The sequence below is a fragment of the Macaca thibetana genome, chromosome 15, assembly GCF_024542745.1.
Source record: "Macaca thibetana thibetana isolate TM-01 chromosome 15, ASM2454274v1, whole genome shotgun sequence".
Taxonomy (NCBI): domain Eukaryota; kingdom Metazoa; phylum Chordata; class Mammalia; order Primates; family Cercopithecidae; genus Macaca; species Macaca thibetana.
In genome coordinates this window covers 26,268,341-26,289,253 of record NC_065592.1, presented here as the reverse complement: position 1 = coordinate 26,289,253, position 20,913 = coordinate 26,268,341, and the positions used below count along the sequence as shown (strand labels likewise).

At 51.9% G+C, this 20,913-nt stretch overlaps 3 protein-coding genes across 11 annotated transcripts in view; 2 read left to right on the top strand and 1 right to left on the bottom strand.

Moving 5' to 3' along the window:
• The window catches only part of ZNF618 (zinc finger protein 618), a 562,788-nt gene that overhangs the window by 73,519 nt on the left and 468,356 nt on the right, over window positions 1-20,913 (top strand). The gene's annotated exons all lie outside the window — the stretch shown is intronic.
• The window catches only part of POLE3 (DNA polymerase epsilon 3, accessory subunit), a 353,914-nt gene that overhangs the window by 139,895 nt on the left and 193,106 nt on the right, over window positions 1-20,913 (bottom strand). The window lies entirely within an intron of this gene.
• The window catches only part of RGS3 (regulator of G protein signaling 3), a 133,210-nt gene that overhangs the window by 92,844 nt on the left and 19,453 nt on the right, over window positions 1-20,913 (top strand). Inside the window, exon 1 of one of the 9 annotated variants that reach the window (XM_050760979.1) lies at window positions 5,151-7,978. The exons of 6 other annotated variants lie outside the window; for them this stretch is intronic. In XM_050760979.1, the coding sequence (XP_050616936.1) occupies window positions 7,925-7,978 (54 nt within the window). In that variant the 5' untranslated portion in view covers window positions 5,151-7,924. Of the gene's footprint in view, window positions 1-5,150; window positions 8,346-20,913 lie in introns of those variants that run through there. 2 more of the 9 variants (XM_050760983.1, XM_050760982.1) reach the window with 2 other exon arrangements.

Below are 20,913 nucleotides of genomic sequence, written 5' to 3'. Positions count from 1 at the left end.
AGTAGGATCACAAGCCCATCCCAGCCACTGAGGACAGTGGGATGGGTTAAACTAATGGACTGAGTCCTGGGTCATATGCCTTTCCTTGGAGCAGGAGTTGGGTCGCTTCCTTGTGAATCACCTGGCTTGAGAATGAGAGAAGGAAGGTTAGTTCCTCAAGTGAATGGGGTCTGGTTAGGCAGATCTCAGATGTCCTCTACTTCCTGGCTCATCAACCAACATGGTCCTCACCCGACAGAGCTGACAGTCTAGTGTGGGGCCAGGACACCAGTCATGAACAGCATATAATAAATCGATGACAGTGGTGACAAAGGGCCTAATGAGAGCGCCTACTGGGAGAACCTGGGGAGAGTTTCTGAGGCAGGGGAGGCTTGGGATGTAAGGATTGTTCTAGGTGGGGACCCTAACGCAGGCCAGCGTAGGCGGGAAGACAAGGAAGGGGAACAGAGCCTGAGATGAAGCTGGAGGTGTGTTCAGGATCAGACAGCGCTGGTCTTGAGAAGCTGTAGGAAGAAGTGTGACTTTATCCTGAGCGCAGGTATTGATGGGTGTTGCTGATGCTGGCCTTATAGGGGAGAATGGTGAGGAGGAAGGCAAGGTGAGAGGCAGGGGGCAGTATGGAGCTATTACCCTCGGCCAGGGAGAACTGATGGCGTCTCGGACTAGGGCGGAGGCACCAGGGATTGAGAGAGGTGAGAGATCCACAGGATGTATAGCAGAAGGGGTCTGCAAAATTCTATGATTAATTTCACGGGGAATGTTTGGGAGAAGAATGGTGCTCAAAAGTCTAGCTGAGGCCAGGCGCGGTGGCTCACGCATCTAATCTCAGCACTTTGGGAGGTCTAGGCGGGTGGATCACTTGAGGTCAGGAGTTCGAGACCAGCCTGGCCAACATGGTGAAACCCTGTCTCTACTAAAAATACAAAAAATTAACCGGGCATGGTGACAGATGCCTGTAATCCCAGCTACTTGGGAGGTTGAGGCAGGAGAATTGCTTGAACCCAGGAGGTGAAGGTTGCAGTGAGCTGAGATTGTGCCATTGCACTCTAGCTTGGGCAACAAGAGTGAAACTCCGTCCTAAAAAAAAAAATAATAAGTCTAGCTCAGGGAAACAGTTGGTGCCATTCTCTGAGTTGGGAGCAGTGGAGGAGGAGTGGTTTGGGTGGCAGGATTGAGTCCTACTGTATATGTAAGTATCATGATAGGGTCTGAGTTAGTGAGTTCTCGTGAAACAAAGCCATTTAAATCAGGACTCCTTAAGCTACCTATGGTGAGGGGCTTTGACATTTTGTAGCATCACACTGCATGTGATTTATTATGCTGGCTTGAGAACACCTGAGCCAGCTTATGCCCTATTCAGTGAGACCAGTCCACTCATCTCATGCTTGGACGTGGCAATGTCAAGTCAAAGGTCTTTAAACACACTCAGTCTTGCTACCTATCTCACTGCAGACTGGTAACAAGCAGCCTGTGAACCCATATGGTTCTGCAGAACACATTTTGAGTGGACTGATCTAGTTCAACCCCAGTGCATTTTAGAGACAGGGAAACTGAGGCTTGAAGGTGGTGGGGGGGATTGGCCTTGCCCCAGGGTTCACAGAAGGCAGCAGCAAAGTTAGCATTTTGGTCTTTCCCCCACTGACCCTTTGTTTTGATGGCTTGGGCTCAACCCCAACAGTCCAGGCAGTGGGTGGACCCAGGGGAGTGTGTGGAGAACTGTTTCCAGCAACCAAGGTCACAGGCCTGGTCTCCCCGTAGCTGAGCCAGTGGCTTTGTGCTGAACACTTCCCAGGAACATGGGCTGACAGGACACAGCCCGGCCCTGGAGCTGGCACAAGCACAGTGGGTCGAGGATTGCTCCCAAAACCCCGAAGTCTCCGGCCAGCATGTGGCTGGTTGGACTGGAGCCAGGAAGGGAGACAGTCATGGCTCCCAGCCATCCTGAGCTGCTACAGCTGCCCAAGGTCAGACTGATACTGCTGAGGTGACTGCAAAGCGTGCCCCAGGATGGAGGCAGAATCCAGCCAGCAGCAGGCCTCGGGGATAGCTCTGTAGGGGGACATTTGGTCTCCTGGCTTTTGCTGCATGTGGGCTTCTCCTTGCTGGGTTGGGAGCCACCATTTCCGTTAGCAGGTTGGGAATCGTCCATTGCTGCCTCAAGTTGCTGAGGAAGAGGCAGATATCAAGGGGGAGACAGTTGGGGAATAAGAGATTAGGGGCAGAATATACAGTTAAGAGCATGGGCCTGGGAGCCATGCTGCCTGCTGGGCTTCCGCCTTGTAACTTTTCTATACCTCAGTTTCCTGATCTGTAAGCTGGGCATGATGAGAATAGCCTGTTTATCAAAAAATGGAAATGATTCTCAGCTGTTAGAACACACCAGGCCCTCATCTGTTAGCCCCTCAACAGGTGTTATCACATTTAATTTTACTATTTACATTAACCGTCTCAAGGTGAATTCTGTCTTTTCACAGATGATAGCAACAATGACATCATAGCAATAACAATGATGGCTCTTATTTATTGAGCACTTACTGTGTACCAGGCATTCCACATATACCACGTCATCTAGTCCTCCTCAGGGTCCAGTGAGGCCCATTTTACAGATGAGGAAACTGAGACTCAGAGATAGTAAAGGGCCTTGCCCAGGATGATTCACACTCAGATTGTTTAGACTCCAAAGACTGTGCTCTCTCTAAATTCCACTGGCTGAGCTGATTCCTTTAGTGAGAGGGCCTGGAGGGGCATGGGACTGTCCATGGGAGGGGAGGAGTAGGGCTAGGGCCACTGGACACCCACTTCCTGGTCTCATTTTAGAGATGGAGGACTGAGGTCAGGAAGGGGAAGGGGCTTACCCTGGGTTCTGCAGGCCACAAGCCACAGCTCCCTGTGAACCTGAACCTGAGGATACCTGCTCTGTCTTACCCCACCCCACCACTTGTGGCGGGTGCCCCAGAACAAGGCCCGTGCCACCAGGAAGAGCAAGACCTACACCAAGCAAGCAGTAGGAGAATGTGTCCCTTGCCTGGGTGCTAGGGTCCTAGAGTCCAAAACATGTCAAGGCAGCCCCCGCCTGCAGCATCAGTGGCTTCATCTGCCATGACCGCCTCCAAGTTCCATCCCATGGGTGGGCTGCTCCGGCCAGCTCTGTATCCTTAGTTCCTAGTACCGGCTCCAGCACAGAGCAGGGATTCAGTGGTTATTGAAATAACTAATTAACGTTTCTTGGCCGATTCTGCAGTGGGAGGGCCTTTTTGCATAGAATCTCTAGACCCCCAAACCAGGGCTGTGAGCCCCAGGAAGTAAAAGCTCAGAACTTTCTAAGCGAGTTAGCAGATTCAAAGCTTGGACTGGGGTGGCCATGTACGGACACTTCCACAGAGTTTCAAAGAGCAGCCAGGGGTAGTCACTTTCTTCTGTAGTGAGTTGGGACAGTGGCAGGGCTCTGCAGAAGTTGAAGCCGGTGTGTACCCAGCACAGTCTTGGGGTGTCTGGGGGTGATGAAAGCTAAGCAGCTTAGTAGGGGCAAGGGGCTAGTCTTACTCTGAAGTGCTCTGGAATTCCTGGGACCACACCTTTCCCTGGCTTCTCTCTCTCTCTCTCTCTCTCTCTTTCTTTTTTTCTTTTTGAAATGGAGTCTCGCTCTGTTGCCCAGGCTGGAGTGCAGTGATGTGATCTCGGCTCAGTGCAACCTTCACCTCCCAGATTCAAGCAATTCTTGTGCCTCAGCCTCCCAAGTAGCTGGGATTACAGGCACATGCCACCATGCCCAGCTACTTTTTTGTATTTTTAGTAGAGATGAGATTTCACCATGTTGACCAGGTTGGTCTCAAACTCCTGACCTCAAGTTATCCGCCTGCCTCCACCTCCCAAACTACTGGGATTACAGATGTGAGCCACTGTGCCCGGCCCCTTCCCTTCCCTTCCCTTCTTTTCTTTTTCTTTTTCTTTTCTTTTCTTTTTTCTTTTCTTTTCTTTCTCTCTCTCCTCTCTCTCTCTCTCTCTCTCTCTCTCTCTCTCTCTCACAGGGTCTTGCTCTGTCACCCAGGTGGGAATGCAGTGGCACAATTATCATGGCTCACTGCAGCCTCAACCTCCTGGACTCAAGCATCCTCCCACTTCAGCCTCTTGAGTAGCTGGGATCATAGGCACACACCACCATACCCAGCTAATTTTTATTTTTTTAAATTAATTTATTATTTTTTTTGTAGAGATGGAGTCTTCCTATGTTGCCCAGGCTGATCTCAACCTCCTGGGCTCAAATGATCCTCCCACCTCCGCCTCCCAAAGTGCTGAATTACATGCTCATGATGGGGTCTTGGGAGCATAAACTCACAAGGTGCATTAGTCTTCACGCAGTGGAAGCAGTAAAGGAGGACAGTGGAAACCTCGCTGTGGTGTGGCCTGTAGGGGAACAGCCTGTCTCTGGCACCTGGCTGCATCCCAGGCTGTTGCTGCATCTCTGTCTAAAGACCTGGGCTCTGCTTGAGGGTACTGTATTCCAAAAATAGGAGGCGGGTCCCTGCTGAACCTCCTTGGTTCTAGCCCTGGGAGCTGCTGCCAACCTGTGTGAACAGTGGGGAGTTTGTTCTCCACCACATCCCCAGGGCCCAGCACAGTGCCTGACCTGTGTGGTTGGGCTGTACAGTTCTCCGTGTAACTGATGGGCTCATCTGTTCCATGGGCTGCCCTGGGCCATGGTGCAGGACACAGTAGAAAGTGAACTGGGCTTCATCTGTAGCCCTGCACTTACTAGAGTGTGACCTTAGGCAGGTTTCATAGTCTCTCTATGCCTCTGCTTACACATCCATAAAATGGGGATATTAGAAATCATATCTGAGGCCGGGCGCGTGGCTCTTGCCTGTAATCCCAGCACTTTGGGAGGCTGAGATGGGCAGATTGCTTGAGGCCTGCAGCAGTTCGAGATCAGCCTGGCCAACATGGCAAAACCCCATCTCTACTAAAAATGCAAAAAATCAGCTGGGTGTGGTGGCGCACGCCTGTAGTCCCAGCTACTTGGGAGGCTGTGGCACAAGAATTGCTTGAACCCAGGAGGCGGAGGTTGCAGTGAGCCAAGATCGTGCCACTGCACTCCAGCCTGGGTGACAGAGCAAGACTCTGTCTCAAAAAAAAAAAAGAAAGAAAGAAAGAAAGAAATCATATCTGATAGGATTATGAGGATTTAATCAATCAATCAATCAGTATTCAGAAAGTACTTAGATCAGTGCTATCATGTGTCAAATAAGTGTTTGTTATGTGAAATATGTGGATCAGTGACTGGGGCCCAGGTCCTGAGTGCCCGGGTGCTGACCCCTGGGCCTGTAGGCCGCCTAGATCTTACCACTCTCGAGATCCCAATTTATCCTGTACTGAACAGCACAATCATTTATGTACCTCTGAGAAGCATTGGGATGTGGTGAAAGGAGCACTGGACTGGGAGTTAGCAATCCCAGCCCTGCCACTCAGTTGCTGTGTTTCCTTGGGAAAGCTACTTTCCCTCTCTGGGCCTCAGTTTCACTGGCTGTAAATGGGAAACAACAGTGAAAGATCTCTGAGGGCCCTCTGGCTTAGACAGCTTGGCTGCCAGTGACTCCCCTATCCTGCCCTAGGCTATACACTGGGAGGCCCCCCAACCCTGCTGATTTGTGTCTGGAGCTATGGGAGGCAGAGGGAAGTGGCTGCCCCAGGGCTCCTCCAGTCATGGGATGCTCTCCTATCCAGGCCTGGCAGGCTCTGGGCCTTGGGGCACTGAGCTGCTCTACCCTTTCCTCACCATACTATGGTCCAGAGCATTGATGAATGTATTCTGGACTCGTTCTGGACCTAGCACACTGGGTTGGCAGAGCTGCTTTGCCCATCACAGCATAGGGTGTAATTTTGGAGTCATTAGTCTCACTCCATGGCTAATGTCTGCCTCCCTCACTGGACTGTCAGCTTTGTGAATGCAGGGCCCAGCCTATCAGTTCTCCACCACATCCCTGGTGCCCAGCACAGTGCCTGGCACACAGTCTATGCTCTGTAACTGTTTGTTGATTGAAAGAAGGTGACAACTCAGCTGAAGCTCAAGGGCACCTCTGACATGAAGGAATCCTATATTCAGGCTCCCCACCTTAAGAAAATCTTATCCCATGCACCAGAAATTCCATCCTGGAAACCAGCCGGCCTCATTGGTGATTGGTCAGCTCCATTGGAATTGGCCATCTCCTGAGACTCACCTCCTTAGCTTCCCAGGCCAAGGGTGAATCCTGCTTTTCAGGAGCCAGCAGGATGACAGCCTTCCAATCTAGAAGGTTCCTGGGCCCTGCAAGGACTGCCTTGGTTCTGCCCCCAGGGACAAGATGAAACACTGGTTGGAGTTTGTGAGTGACCAACTCAGAGGAGGGCGAGTCGACCTGATAAAGAATGTTTTCTTGTAGCAGTGTTCATGTGTATGCTTGTGTGTGTGAGAGAGTCAGGAACAGAGAGTCAGAGATAGACAGAGGCAGGGATACAGGCAGAAACATCCCGAGACCCTGGGGGGGGTCTCTACCATAGGGAGAGAAAGAGACAGAGAGACTGTGCTTCAGCCTAGGTGGCCAAGGCGGGCGGGCTGGGCACGGGAAAATAGAGGCTCCTTCAGTCCATTTTCTCTGTGCCATCATCCCAGGATGCCTGCTGCTCTGGTGGGAGCCAGTCACATGTTGGGCATTCCCAACTTGGGTCTCAGGGACAGCCCAGGGTACATTTGTTGACATCGTGACAAGCTGCAGTGCCAGAGAACAGCTCTGTGCTGGCACAGCAGCGTCTTGCAGTTGTCGGGCTGTATGGTGGTTAAGAGTGGGCAAGGTGAGTAGGAGCAAGTAGTTTTCAGTCCTGGCTATACAGCCAACTGGCTGTGTGACTGTGAGCAACTTCCTTTGCCATTCTGTACCTCGAACTCTTCATCTGTAACTGGGATAATCATAGTCCTCCTCACAAGCTGCTGGTGAGGATTCAGTGAATTAATGCAGGCAGAGCTCTGGGAACAGGGCCTGGCACGGAGTTCATGGTCAAGAAAGGGTAGCCAAGAGCCAGCTCAGAGAATCCTCTATTCATCCCACAGGTGGGTGGGTCAAGGTTAGCAGCCCCATTTTACAGGTGAAGAAACTGAGGCTCAAAGAGGGGCAGGAACTTGTTCAGTGACACCCAATCAACTAGTGCTGGAGCTGGAACTGGAGCTGGGGACCCTCTCCTCCCAGTCCAGGACTTGTTCCACTGCCCCCGCAGTTCCTCCTTGGGGATGTCTCTGTCATTCACTAATTGTAATGGGCTGTTACAGTCCAAATTGCCCTCCCAGCTGTCTGTCTCCGGGAGAGGAAGCCCCAAGTTCTCTTTCCACCTAGGATTCCCCAGAGTTTAGCATTCAAAGATTCAGCTGTGTGCTGGGAAGGGACTGAAGCTGCCACCCGTTCCCCCACCCTGGGGGCGGTCACATTCTGGAAGTCAGCGTGTGCTGGCTTCAGGACCCTGGGTTCAGTTGTAGCCTCCCATTGGGACAGGAACGGCATCGGGGTGGGGGTGTGACAGGGAAGCCTCGGTGATGATTGGCTTGGTCTTGTAGGGAGCGGCTGCCGGCAGGCTGGCTGGAGGCGGCTTTGCGCTGCCCCAGCCTGGGAGCCCTCAGGATGTGTGTGGGGTGGAGCCTGCTAGGGATCCCAGTGCCACGGGGTGCTGTTGTGAGGGATGGACGCCTCTCCCCCTGGAGCAGCACTTTGGGGCCAGCTTGGGCCCTGGGGACAAGCCGCAGGGGACCCACAGCCCATGCGTGTGAGCATGTAACCCGGGAGCCAGCTGGGCCCCTCGCAGGGTGGGCAGAAGGACGGGCTGGCCCAGGACTCTTCTTTGAGACATCCCGGACTCCATCTCGGATGAAAGTGCTTTGAGAAACCACAGAGTTTTCTGTTTAATGGAAGAAAGAAAAACAGCCTCTCTCCAGAGTGGCGGTGGCCGGCTGGACAGGGTGTGTGTTTGGGAAAGACGCTGGAGGAGGAGGAAGAGGAGGAGGACAAGTAGGAGGAGGAAGAGGAGGAGGGATGGGTGATGCAAGGGTTTTTAAAGCGCTACCTAGATGTGGGAGGTGGAACCTGGTCATTTGGTTCTGCTTTTCCTAGCAGGTATTGCTCCCCTGGGGAACTTGGGTAAGTCCATAAATAGCTCTGCTGACACAAAGGAGCTCTGTCTGGGGAAGGCGGCCGCTTGACACGGCCGCCAGGAGCTGCCACAGCCACGGCCGCCCGCCTGCGGGAGGAGCCGGGTGGAGACCCGGGCGGGCGAGCTGGCAGGAGCAGCAGCCAGGAGCCGCCTGGGTTCCTGCTGGAGTGTGCTGGGTAGGTGCCTTGGTGACAGGGCTGTGTATGTGGCGGGCGGGAGTCCAAGCCACCCTGTGCCCCTGTTTCTATTGTTTCTTCCCCAGGGCAGCCATTGATAGGCATGTTGCAACCAAACCATTTGTGCTCTGTTCTGAGATAACTCTGTGTGTGTGTGTGTGTGTGTGTGTGTGTGTGTGTGTGTGTGTGTGTGTGTGTGTCTGTCCAGCTGTCTGTCTCAGGGGCTGGGAGCCCTGCAGGTTTGGGGGGATGCTTCCTCTGTTGGCTGCTCCCCACTTCTAGGCTGGCCAGCCAGCTTTTCTTTCTGGGAGAAACAAGAAATGTTTGGTGGCCAAGAAGTCAGGACACTGCACGGGAGGGGAGCGCTCAGTCAGCAGGGTTTGCTATTGTGTCAGGGGTGCTGGCCGCACACCAGGCACCAGGGATGGAAGCTTGTGTCTAGTTTCACTGGCGGGGGAAGAGATGGTCTCTGGAACTAGTCTCAGTGGGTAGCCTTTGGTCCCAGAGACGGTCTCTGCTGAAATGTCCACTGGAAGCACAAGCAAAGATGCTTTGCCTCCAAGCTCCAACCCCGTGGGAGAGGACCTGCACCTGCTTCCTTGGCTCCAGCTGAGACCCATCAGGCAGGAGGTGGTGGTAGAGACAGGCTCACACCACAGAGTTGGCCACTGTGAGCAGACAGAAGCTAATTATTTTCCCAGCCTGGAGGGTCCACATCTCTATTCTTGTTCCGGGGTGTCCAGGAAGAACCCTTGAACCCTAGGACTCAGGGCAGGAGGATAAACCTGGACCCAGAAAGGGAGGAGCCTAGTCCAAGTTTGAGCAGCAGGTCTCTGGCTGAGCAGGACCAGGATGGAGGACTTCTGCCTCCTAGAACAGCAAGAACAGGATATGTGGGAAATCATTTCCCTGACCTGAGCTAAGCATTATAATTCAACTTTAAATCTGACCCTCCTGGCCTGAGAAGCTTGGTACACCAGGCCCCGCAGCGATGCTTGAAAACTTTCCACATCCTGCTGCCCTCAGGCCTTCTGGCTGGGTGGCTATCTGGCTCCCTCTCCCAGTGCTAGAGTGGGTACATCTCCTCGAGGGAAGGAGCTGCAGAGGCTGCCCTGCTGGTGCCTGCGGGATCCCAGCCAGGGCACTGCAGGCATAGTCAAAGTTTCCACCAAGGCCCCTTGAGTCCTCTGCGCCCAGCCAAGGGGCACCTCCCCTTTTCCCTAGCCCTAGCACGTGGTGTGGCTTAGCCTAGGACAGGCCCTTCAGGGAGCCAAGTTCCACAACAGGGCTCATTGCAAGCCCAGACTGGCTTCTGAGAAGCAGGCAGATGGTGAAGATGAGGCAGTTGAGGCAAGTGACCACTCCTCGTGAGAGGTCTCCAGGGCTTTAAGCCAGAAATTGTTGATGGGGCTTCTGATTATAAGTACGTGGTATCAGTGAAATCATTGCACTTCCAGGCTTCCTTGCCTTTGCACATGCTGTTCCGGCTACCTGGAAACCCCTCCCCTCCTCTCCCCTCCTCTCCCCCCCGCTCCCCCCCACTCCCCTCCCCTCCCCTCCCCTCCCCTCCCCTCCCCTCCCCTCCCCTCTCCTCCCCTTCCCTTTCCATGTCTTATTCTATCCAAACTTCCACAGCTAGAGCAAATACTCCAGCCAGAATGAGTCTGTCCATTGGTGGTGGTACCCATGAATATTGTTTTGTATCCTATTTATGCAGAATCTGGGCCTTACTCATCCCTTAGTGGCAAGGACCTGGCCAGGGGCCTGGGGCATGGTTGGAGAGGGGCTTTGCATTGTCCTGGCTAGGGCAGGTTTTCTTTGAGGACAAACACTGACGTGCAAGTCAGCTGTGTCTGCCCATCTCCTAGCTCTGTGCCTGGCATAGAGGGCCTGTCAGGGAGCCCCTTTAGGAGAGGCCTAGGCTCTGAATGTCAAAGTTGTGTCCATAGGGCCAAGGGATGTGGGCTGGGTTTGATAGGAGGTGAGGTGGGGAGGATTTTGGCTTCATCGTGGCAGGGACCATAGGGAGAATCCACTCAGGGGTCATGCTGGGCTAGGTGGTATCCACAACATAGCCTGGGCCATGACGAGTGGAGGGGTATCCCTGGCTGGTTGAAATGCAGTGCTCAAGGTCCTTTGAACAGACTACAGGGGGTTGGAGCTCAGCTCCCTGGACCCTCTTGGGATGGTGCCAACCAGAGTAGGTCTGGGGGCATTGATCCTCAAGTCAGTGGTCTGTGTGGCTCCCTCAGAACAGGCACAGCTGAGGAGAGAGTGCCTAGCCCCAGCTGGGTCCCTGGGGGCCAACAGCTGCCTCCCATGTGGCCTCTTAAGGCCCTGGAGATGGCAGTCTCTTTGCCTTCTATTAGGTTGGTGTAAAAGCAACTGCGGTTTTTGCCATTAAGAGTAATGTAAAACCACAATTACTTTTGCACCAACCTAATAGATAGCTAGATAGAGAACTGAGGCAGGAGAGGAAGGACTTGCCTGAGGTGACGTGCGACTCAGCAGGAAAGCAGAGATAAAAGCTCAGGTTCCCCAACCCAGGCCTCTCTGTACTGCACCAACTGGCTGTCTGAGTATCCAGGTTTCATCCTGGGGCTCTCTTTTTCTGGACTTACCAGTTACATGTCCCTTTTGGACCTTCGGGCTTACTGACTAGAGCCCTGCTATCCTCTGGGAAAAGCAGACAAAGCCCTTGGTCGGTGGGCTGGAGACTGCAGCACCTTCTAGTCCCTTCTTACTGATGATCTCAGGCAAATATGCCTTGTTTCTCACCTCAGTTTCCCCTTTGTAGCAACCAGGGACTGGGCCAAGTATTGCCAGGTGCCTTCCAAATATCCAGTTCTCTGATTCTCTGCAGGCCGTTTCCTCTTCCTGGCTTCCAAGAGTCAATGGTCAGGGCCAGGGCTTGGTGCAGCAGGGAAGCAGCCCCCAGCCTGTTCCCCAGGTGCCTCTGGGCAGGAGGCTTCTCATTGCAAGCTGCAGCCCAAGACGAAGCTGGGAGGTTCGTTGTTGTTTGTGGAGCCAGATGGTTTCCAAGATGTCATTGCTTAGGGAAAACCATCATTCCTCCCAGGAATAAACAAGGCTGCTTATGGCTCAGCCCCCTAAGCCTGGAGAAGCTGGAGCCACTCACAGCAGACCAGCCAGGCTCAGCCCCATGGAGTGCTGCCTGCCCCTACACAACCAGCTGTACCCTGGCTTCCAGGATTGGAGTGGGGATGGGGGCAGGATGGTGGGAGGGGTGTTAGAGCCATAAGCCTCTTGGGAGATCAGAGCTTCCAGGCACAGACGAGAGGGAAGAGGGTCCCAGGATACCCTCTTCCTTCTGGCAGTGGGCCTAAGTCATCACTTGAGATGTATGGATAGCTGTCAGGTATGCCCTGTGCTCCAGATGGCCAGGGCTTCTCCCCTCTCCCTGCCCTCCATGGGCCAGCCCGCTTGCACCTGGCACCATGGCTCAGGCTGCTGCTGGAGAACTGTCAGCGGCTCCCAACTTAGAAAGGGGGGTGTGCAGGAAGTTATTTGGAACTGGGCATGCTTTTCACTACATAACCAGGGCTCTCTGTGGTGTCCTCAGTTACCTCTTACTGGGGTTAGCTTTGGGCAAATAGCAGAGCTTGGGGACTTGGGGAAGGGTGGCAGAGGGTAAGGGAACAAGGGGAGAGGCAGAGAAAGGTCTTGGTAGCGCCTCTGGGGACCAAATGACTGGCAGGAACCTTGACAGCAGGCTGGAGGCAGCCAGGAGAAGGACTGTGGAATGGGAGGTGGCATGGCTGTGCCACCCGTCAAGTCAAGGGTTGTAAGCAATGTCCAGCCAGAACATGAAATCTTCACTTCTGAGACCTCACTTCCTGCAGTTAGTTCCCAGTTGATTCAAACAGCAGCAGCTCTGTACTGTACTCTCTGCCTCTCTCCCTTCCTTGTCTTCCTTCCTTCCTTCCTTCCTTCCTTCCTTCCTTCCTTCCTTCCTTCCTTCCTTCCTTCCTTCCTTCCATGTGTGTTAAGCACCTACTGTGTGCCATGTACTTGCAAATTACTGGAGGCATAGATCTAAAAGTTCCAATCTTTAATCTAGTGCCAGGATGGTCAGGTAATGGACATTAACAATACAGCTTTAATGGAGAGGCACGGGGTGGTGGGGGGGAGCTGTGGGACCCACCAGGGAAGCACCCAGTTCAGACTGGGAGCCTCAGCAAAGCTTCCTACAGGAGGTGAAGCTGAAGGTGATTGTACAGATTCTTGCCCTTTGAAGAGCAGGTCTCCATTCCAGTCTATCCACCCCTCTGAGATGTAGACGTGATTCCCTCCATGGAAATTGTTTTTGTGAGTCCAGCCTCATGCTCCTCCTTGTCTAGGGAGGTTGTATAGGAATATGGGCTCTGGACTTGAGGGAAGGCTCTCTCCTACCTTACAGTCGTGTGCTCTTGGACAAGAATGGAGCTTCTCCTACCTTCATGTCCTTGAGCAGTGGTCTAGTCTCCTCGGGTTAAATGAGATGATAGCTGTAAAACACTTAGACATGTTTCATGTGAATGGACTCTGTGTCCTGCTAGCAGTGGGAGTGCCACTAGCGCCTATCTCATGGGTGGCTGTAATTAAATGCAGCGATGTACGTGAGGCGCTTGGCATGAGCAGGCATTCAGGAGGCAGCACGGCAGCGTTTTGCTGGAGGGAAGCAGTTGGAATGCGCAATCAGAGATGTGTACAAAGCAAGGAACTCACTGAGGAGCAGTGAGCCTCAGCCCAGGGAGCAGAGGAGGAGACACTGGGATGAGGGGTTTTATTTGTTTTTAAAATAAACCTTTTAAATCGAAGTATAGCATACTTCCAGAAAAATCAGAAGAATATAGCCAATGAATTTTCACAAACCATACACCCCATCCAGGTCAAGAAATAGAACATTCTGGTACCCTAGGAATCCCCACAAATAACCCTCTTTTAGCTTCTGTGACCTCAAAGGTAACCCCTGTCCTGACTTCCTTTTTTTTTTTTTTTTGAGGCAGAGTCTCACTCTGTTGCCCAGGCTAGGGTGCAGTGCACTGCAACCTCCATCTCCCAGGTTCAAGCAATTCTCCTGCCTTAGCCTCCCCAGTAGCTGGGATTACCAGCGCGTGCCACCATGCCCAGCTAATTTTTGTATTTTTAGAGACGGGGTTTCACCATGTTGGCCAGGCTGGTCTCGAACTCCTGACCTCAGGTGATCCGCCCTTCTCGGCCTCCCAAAGTGCTGGGATTACAGGCATGAGTCACTGTACCTGGCCCTTGTCCTGACTTCTCTCATTGATGAGTGTAGCCTATCCTTTGTGTAAATGGAATCATTGAGTACATATTATTTCATGCTGACTTCTTTCGATCAGCATTTTGATGGCAAGATTCATCAATAATATTGTATCAAGTTGTATTTTGTTTATTCTTGTTGCTCTGTGGTATTTCCTTGTATATACCACCACAGTTTAATCTACTGTTGATGAACATTTGTGTTGTTTACAGTTTGAGACTATAATGAATGGTGCTGCTATGAATATTCTCATACATATCTTTTGATATACTATGGATGCTTCTGTTGGGTAAATACTTAAGTTTTGCAATTGCTGAGTCATAGAGTTGTACAGAGTTAGATTTAGTAAATACCATGATATTATTTTCCAAAGTGTGACGGGAATACACTCACTTCAAGCTGTACATGAAAGAGCCTGTTATTCCATGTCCGTACCAACATTATTGGTATTAGATATTGTGATATCTAATTGTGGCTTTAATTTGAACATCCTTGATGTCTGGTGAGGTCGAGTCCCTTTTTCATGTGTTGACTAGCCATTTGGATGACCTCTTTTGAAAAGTGCCTGTTCAAGTCTTTCCCTCATTTTCCTATTGGATTTTTTTTTTTTCTGATTAATTTGTAGGAGCTTAAACAATATTGTAGATATGTGTTTATTGTTGGATATGCACATTCCAAATATCTCTTCCCACTCTGGGATTTGCCTTTTCCCTCTCTTAAGGGTATATTTGAAGAACACAAGTTCTTAATTTTAACGCAGTCCAATTTGTTAATCTTTTTTCTTTTATGGAGAGTGTTTGTTGAGTCCTGTTTCTTTGCTTATTACAAGGTTATGGACATATACTTTTATGTATTCTTTTAGATGTTTTATGTTTCATATTTAGATCTAAAATCCACTTGAAATAGATTTTTGTCCGCTATATGAAGTACAGGTCAAGACTCATTTTCTCTGGATAAATATTCAATGTATTCAAAATCTAGCCTGTCTCACTATAGGGCAATGTCACCTTTGTCAGAAATTGAGGGGCAATACATGTGTGGGTCACTTGAATTTTTTTTTTGTTTGTTTGTTTGTTTGTTTTTTGTTTTTGTTTTTGTTTTTTTTTTTTTTGAGACGGAGTCTCGCTGTGTCGCCCAGGCTGGAGTGCAGTGGCGCGATCTCGGCTCACTGCAAGCTCCGCTTCCCGGGTTCACGCCATTCTCCCGCCTCAGCCTCCGAGTAGCTGGGACTACAGGCGCCCGCCACCACGCCCGGCTAGTTTTTTGTATTTTTAGTAGAGACGGGGTTTCACCATGTTAGCCAGGATGGTCTCGATCTCCTGACCTCGTGATCCACCCGCCTCGGCCTCCCAAAGTGCTGGGATTACAGGCTTGAGCCACCGCGCCCGGCCTAAAGGTGGACGGGGGAGGGGAAGGTGCTCTAGGCAGGACGTATGGTGTGAGCATAGGTTTAGAGGAGCCTGAGGGTAGAGTGTATCAGACTGGCTGGAGGGAAAGGAGGAGAAACAGTGTGGTGGAGAGGTTGGCGGGGGCAGAACACACAGGGTTAGAGGATGGGACTTTATCCTAAAGGGATGGAGGCATTTTGAGCAGGAGAACAATATAGGCAAGTTGGTGCAGGGCTGAGGGAGATAAGATAAAGTCTTATGACAGATGGAGGCAGGAGGGTGGGTTTGGAGAAGATGGTAAATTCAGCCAAACCTAACCCTGACATCACCCCCAAGCAGAGATAGGGTGCGCCTGCCTCAGAAGGCAGCAGTGAGGCCAAGGGTACCAGAGGCTTGGGAGGGTGACCTCCAGCCACAGGGTTGTGGCTTAGTCTCATGTCCACATGTCCATTCTGGTGTCCTCGAGTGAAAAAGACTCTTTTTTCTGGGTGGACCCCCACCACCACCCAGTTCCCCCAGAGCTGCAGGCCCTGAAAGAGGAGGGCAGTGGGGCAGACTGGGGCAGACAGAAAAGGAAGGGAGCATATCTGGAAAGGGGGACCTTTCTGTTCCTCCTGCCCTTGATGCCCCCACAAGGAGACCTGGCTATGCCTTGGGCCCTGAACTCTGATCTTTCTAGGCTAGCTGAGATGCAGAGCTGGACAGACATGCTGGGGAGAGCAAGACCCAGTGAGGGGAGTGATTTGGCCCAGGCCATGCAGTGAGCCAGTCTGACCCAACCTAGGGGCAGGCTGAGCACAGACTCGTCTGCCTTCTCAGCTTCCAAGTTTCCTCCCCTGAAACCTGCAACTAATAGGACTCCTGTTCTAGGCTGCTGTAAGGGTCAGAATATGCCAAGTGCCCTGTCCCGGAACTGGATGCAGGAGAGGGAGCTGATGATGTCAATGATCATGATGAGAGTAACAATTATGATTATAGAAATTGCAGATGCTTATTGAGCACTTACTAGGTGCCAGGCCCTATGCTAAGCCCTCTCCACAGAGCTGTGATGTAGATACTCAGTATTCACATTGCCATTTTACAGATGAGGAAACCTGAATAGGTTAAGCAGCCTGTGCAGTGCATTGACCTAGGAGGTGGCAGAGCCAGGGTTTGAAGCTAGATTTGCTGGTCTCCAAGCCCCAGTTCTTCATCAGCAATAGGCTTCCTTCCACCCACCTCTGGCTTTCAGTTGTCCCTATTCTCAGAGCTGTTGCTTGGAGTTAAAACCTTAGTTTTTGAGTTGGTCCCTGGTGCCCACTCATGAGAGAGTCAAGCTGTGGAGAGGAAGGCAAGGAGCAGAGGCGCACCACCATGGGCTACTGTGTGCCAGGCACTGCCTCCGTATGCCCCATAGCAGCCCTGTGAGGAAGCGGCATACTGGCTGTGAGGGAGGTGGCACATGGGTAGGAAGTAGGATTCACCCCCAGGCCCTCCTGCTTCCAAATGCTGACCTCATGACTGCAGCGCTATTTGTGTCCTTCCCTGAGGTCGTCCTGGCATGGCAGAGCTTCTTTGATTAACCTAGTATAAAACATCACAGAGAAGCCATACGCTTCTAGCTCTCCCCACCTGGAAGGGGCCCCGGGAGGGAGAGGATTTGGGAGGGTCACCAGGTGTACAGAATTCTGCACTGCCCCTCCCAACACCAGGTGTCATTTTCCTGCCCCTCAATATCCAACTATGTGGAGTTTGAGCAGGGCCCCTGTGTCTGGTATTGCTCACCATTGCCTAGCACAGAGCCTGGCCCAGGTTTGTCCTCAGGAAGCATCCTTTGAAGGAAGGGAAGGAGGAAGTGAAGAGAGCAGGAAAGGAGATCACAGAGGAGTAGAAAGAGCAGGGCTTTGGAGTCAGGCAGACAGTGGTTTCAATTCTGACTCTTCCACTGACTTGCTTTTTGATCTTGTGTAAGTTACTTAACATCTCTAAGTCCTAGTTTTCTTATTAAAAATGATACTGATCTCACAGGATTGTTGGAAGTAGAGCCTAAAGTATAAAGCAACTGTCACAGTGTGCGGCGTGCAGTAGATGCTCAGTTAATGATCTCTCTCTCTCTCTCCTCTTTGTCATCATTATCTGTTTCAAACACCTCTAGCTTTACCTTCCCTACCTCTGCAGCACTAAGTAAAACTGCTTTCAGGGTAACATCGGAATTCCTTAATATATCCATGCTCCTGCCCCATCCACCTCCACTTCCTTGAATGTTCCCTGCTGGCTCTGGCTCAGCCTGGAATATCCTGTCCCATCTTTTCCCCCATTACCTCCTCCCAGAGCCATCCTAGTTGTCCCTGCTGCCTCTACTTCCACAGCCTCCTAGGGTGGTAGCAGGTGGGTGAGAGATTGATCTGGCACCTCCAAGGCAGGGAACATGGCTTGCTGCTGTTTGGCAGCAATAGCCAGCACAGGCCCTGGCACATGGCTGCAGCTGTGTCGGTATTTGCTGAGTAAGTCTTGAGGGAAATGGTGTGAATAAGCCAGACATGATTCTGACGAGCCAAACAGGACCTGCCCAGGGCCATGACAGCAGGGCAGGCTGGGTCTTGGCAGGGCAGCAGAGAGCCTTCTAGCCAGGGCATCCGAGGCAGATTGAACCAGTCCTCACAGGGATAGGCAGGAAGTGGACTTGAGGGATAGAGAGCTTAGGGAAATGAGATGGCCCCAGCACACACACACACGGAGCAGGCAGAAGAGCAGAGTGTCGGGTGGGAAGGGGAGTGAGGATGGATCCCACAGGCGAACCGATTCCTCAGCAGAGCCCCAGGGGGGCCTGGAGTTCCCCTTCTTACAAGGTGTCAGTCACTACTAGCTCAGGAAGAGACTGGGAACTCCCCTGCTCTCAACTCTCAACTCCCTGCCTTTCAGAGAAGAGAGTTGGAGGTGTCGAAGGGGTGTTTGGGGTGGTGGGTGGGGGCAGAGACTACGAGTCCACCCCATGTTGAAGCAGTGGTGTCAGAAACAGAGGCGAGAGGAGAAGGGGCCTGGTGGGGGGGTGACAGGGCAACACCATGCTGAAACCCAGACCCCAGGAGCCGCCTCCCCACCCAGGGAGAAGCTGGGCATCCAGGCAGGTGGTGGTGGGTCTCCAGCAGGCTGCAAATGGCATGTCCTTCTGGCTTGGTCAGGCGATAGCCAAGAGTAGGGAGGGTTTCTGAGGGGCCCTCCTATCTCCTCTTTCCTCAGGGATTCCCTTTCCGTGAGTGTTGGCTTTGTCCCTGTGCAGGGGTGAGCTAACCCTCTGTTCCTCAGTATTGCTTTCTGTATAGTGGGTGCGCTCCCTGCTGTGGTGTGCCGCCCTCCTGAACCTCTGACAGAGGAGCTTCAGTCTGTGGTTGAATTCCTCCTTTGCCCCTCTCTCCTCCTGCAGTTGGGCCTCTGTTTGGGAAACATGAATGGGTAGCTGCCTCCAGGGAACTTGCCAGCCCCCAATCCTGCTCCAAGGTCATGCCTCTTCTGCATAGGCTCCTCATTATAGAGAGGGTTTTATGTGTTAGAACTGGTCCTGGGCAAGGTTCTGGGCTGGATTTTAGTGCTGATTCTGTTGTATGACCTTGGCCTTATCACTTCCCTTATCTGGGCCTCACATAACAGACAGTTACCTTGCCTGTTACCTGATGCCACTCTCTAGAATTGTCTTGGGAGTCAGAAAAAAGTAAAAAGGCCTGGGCCTTACTCGTAGGGAATGTGATGCAGTAGGTCTTAGATTGGGTCCAGACAGGCATTTTTACGATGCTCCTTAGCATTTTAAAAAAATGAGTGTGTATTTTGTATAAGCTCCTGGGTGCTGCTGCTGCTGACTCTTGGGCTGCACTTTGAGGCTAAGAGTCTAGATGGTCCTGTGAAGTTCACTGGATTGTTCTTTCTTTCTTTTTTTTCTTTTTTTCTTTTTTTTTGAGACACAGAGAGAGTCTTGCTCTGTCACCAGGCTGGAGTACAGTGGCATGATCTTGGCTCACGGCATCCTCCCCCTCCCGGGTTCAAGCCATTCTCCTCCCTCAGCCTCCTGAGTAGCTGGGATTACAGACACCTACCACCACGTCCAGCTAATTTTTGTATTTTTAGTAGAGACAGGGTTTCACCATGTTGGCCAGGATGATCTCGAACTCCTGACCTCGTGATCCGCCCTCCTCAGCCTCCTGAAGTGTTGGGATTACAGGCGTAAGCCACCGCGCCCGGCAATTGTTCTTTCATTCATTTATTCATTCATCAAACACTTCAGGTGGGGAGTGATCAGATGTGAGGCTAGAGGGAGACAGAGCCCAGGGTCTTCCAGGGCTACAGAATTTGGACTTTATCTGAGAGGTATTGGGGAGCCAGCCACAGCAACGTTTTAAGCAGAGGAGTGACAAGTTGAGGTTTGCATGTAGACAGCTCCCCTGACATAGCACAAAGAATGGCCAGCAGGGTCTGCACTGCCACGGTGAGCCCCGCATCATCCTGATGGGAGATGACAGTGGTCTGGAGGGAAGTGGTGGCAGTGGACATGGAGAGAGTAGAAACATTCTTTTTAAAAAAGATGAATCAACTTTTTAATTTTTTTATTTTTTTATTTTTTGAGACAGTCTCACTGTATTGCCCAGTCTGGAATACAGTGGCATGATCTCGGCTCACTACAACCTCTGCTTCCTGGGTTTAAGGGATTCTTCTGCCTCAGCCTCCTGAGTAGCTGGGATTACAGGTGCACACCATGTCGCCTGGCTAATTTTTGTATTTTTAGTAGAGACGGGGGTTTCACCATATTGGCCAGGCTGGTCTCGAACTCCTGACCTCAGGTGATCCACCCGCCTCGACCTCCCAAAGTGCTGGGATTACAGGCTTGAGCCATGGTGCCCGGCCTCAATGTTTATTTTTTAGAGTAGCCTTAGAAATTAGCACAAAGTACAGAGAGTTCCCATATACTCTGTCCTCCTTATTGCCAACCTCCCTAATGGAAAGATCCTTGAAGTTGTATAAGTGATGATCAGGATTTGAGGACTGACCATGGGGGTGGCCGTGGAGGAAAAGGAGGAGAAAATGCTGGCCAGTTCCCTGGTTTGGGCAACTGGTGGTGGCTTCATTGATACAGGGGTCATGAGAGGAGGGATGATGGACTTGTAGGGAGATCACACATTCAGTGTAAGGCTTGTTGAGTTGGGGGCACTGATGGGATATGCAGAAGGAGGCCTCCATCCCTGTCCCTGGGCTGCAGCCACACGGCTGTCCTCTGTCTCAGCAGCATGCTAAGGCTCTTCCTGGTCTGGGGCCTTGGCCTATGCTGCTTCCTCCTCTAGTGAGCCCCGCCCTGCCCCTTGAGCAGATTTCAGTCTCCACCCATTCCACAGGGTGGCCTTCCCAACACTCCCCTGGACTCTCTCACAGCACCCGAGGGTTTTCCTTCACACCGCAGATCTTGGTTTCTGTTTATCCTGTGTTTACAGCAGTGATGACTTGGTCAATATCCCTCCTTCCTCTCTAGTTTGTAGGCTCCACAAGGACAGGGATCGTGTCTTTCTTATTCCTTCCTTTATGCACAGAGCCTAGAACAGTGTCTGGATGCAGAACTATTCCATGAGGATTTGGTGAATGCCTGTGGCATCTAACTCAGGAGAGGGGTCTGGGCTAGCGGTGTGGACTGCGAGTCATCAGTAGCCAGATGGTACAGATAGCGATTGTGGCCCGGGGAGTGGATGGGTTCCCAAGGGAGTGGACAGGACTGTGATGAGAGGGGCCCTGCAGCAGGTCCTGAGGGACAGGCAGACAGGCCCATGAGAGGATGGAGAAGGGGTCAGTGGAAATTCAGGGAGGGAGCTGTTAAAACCACGCCGTGCTGGGGTGACCGTAGCTATCGTTTATTGGGTGCTCATGTGTGCCCTCATGGTGC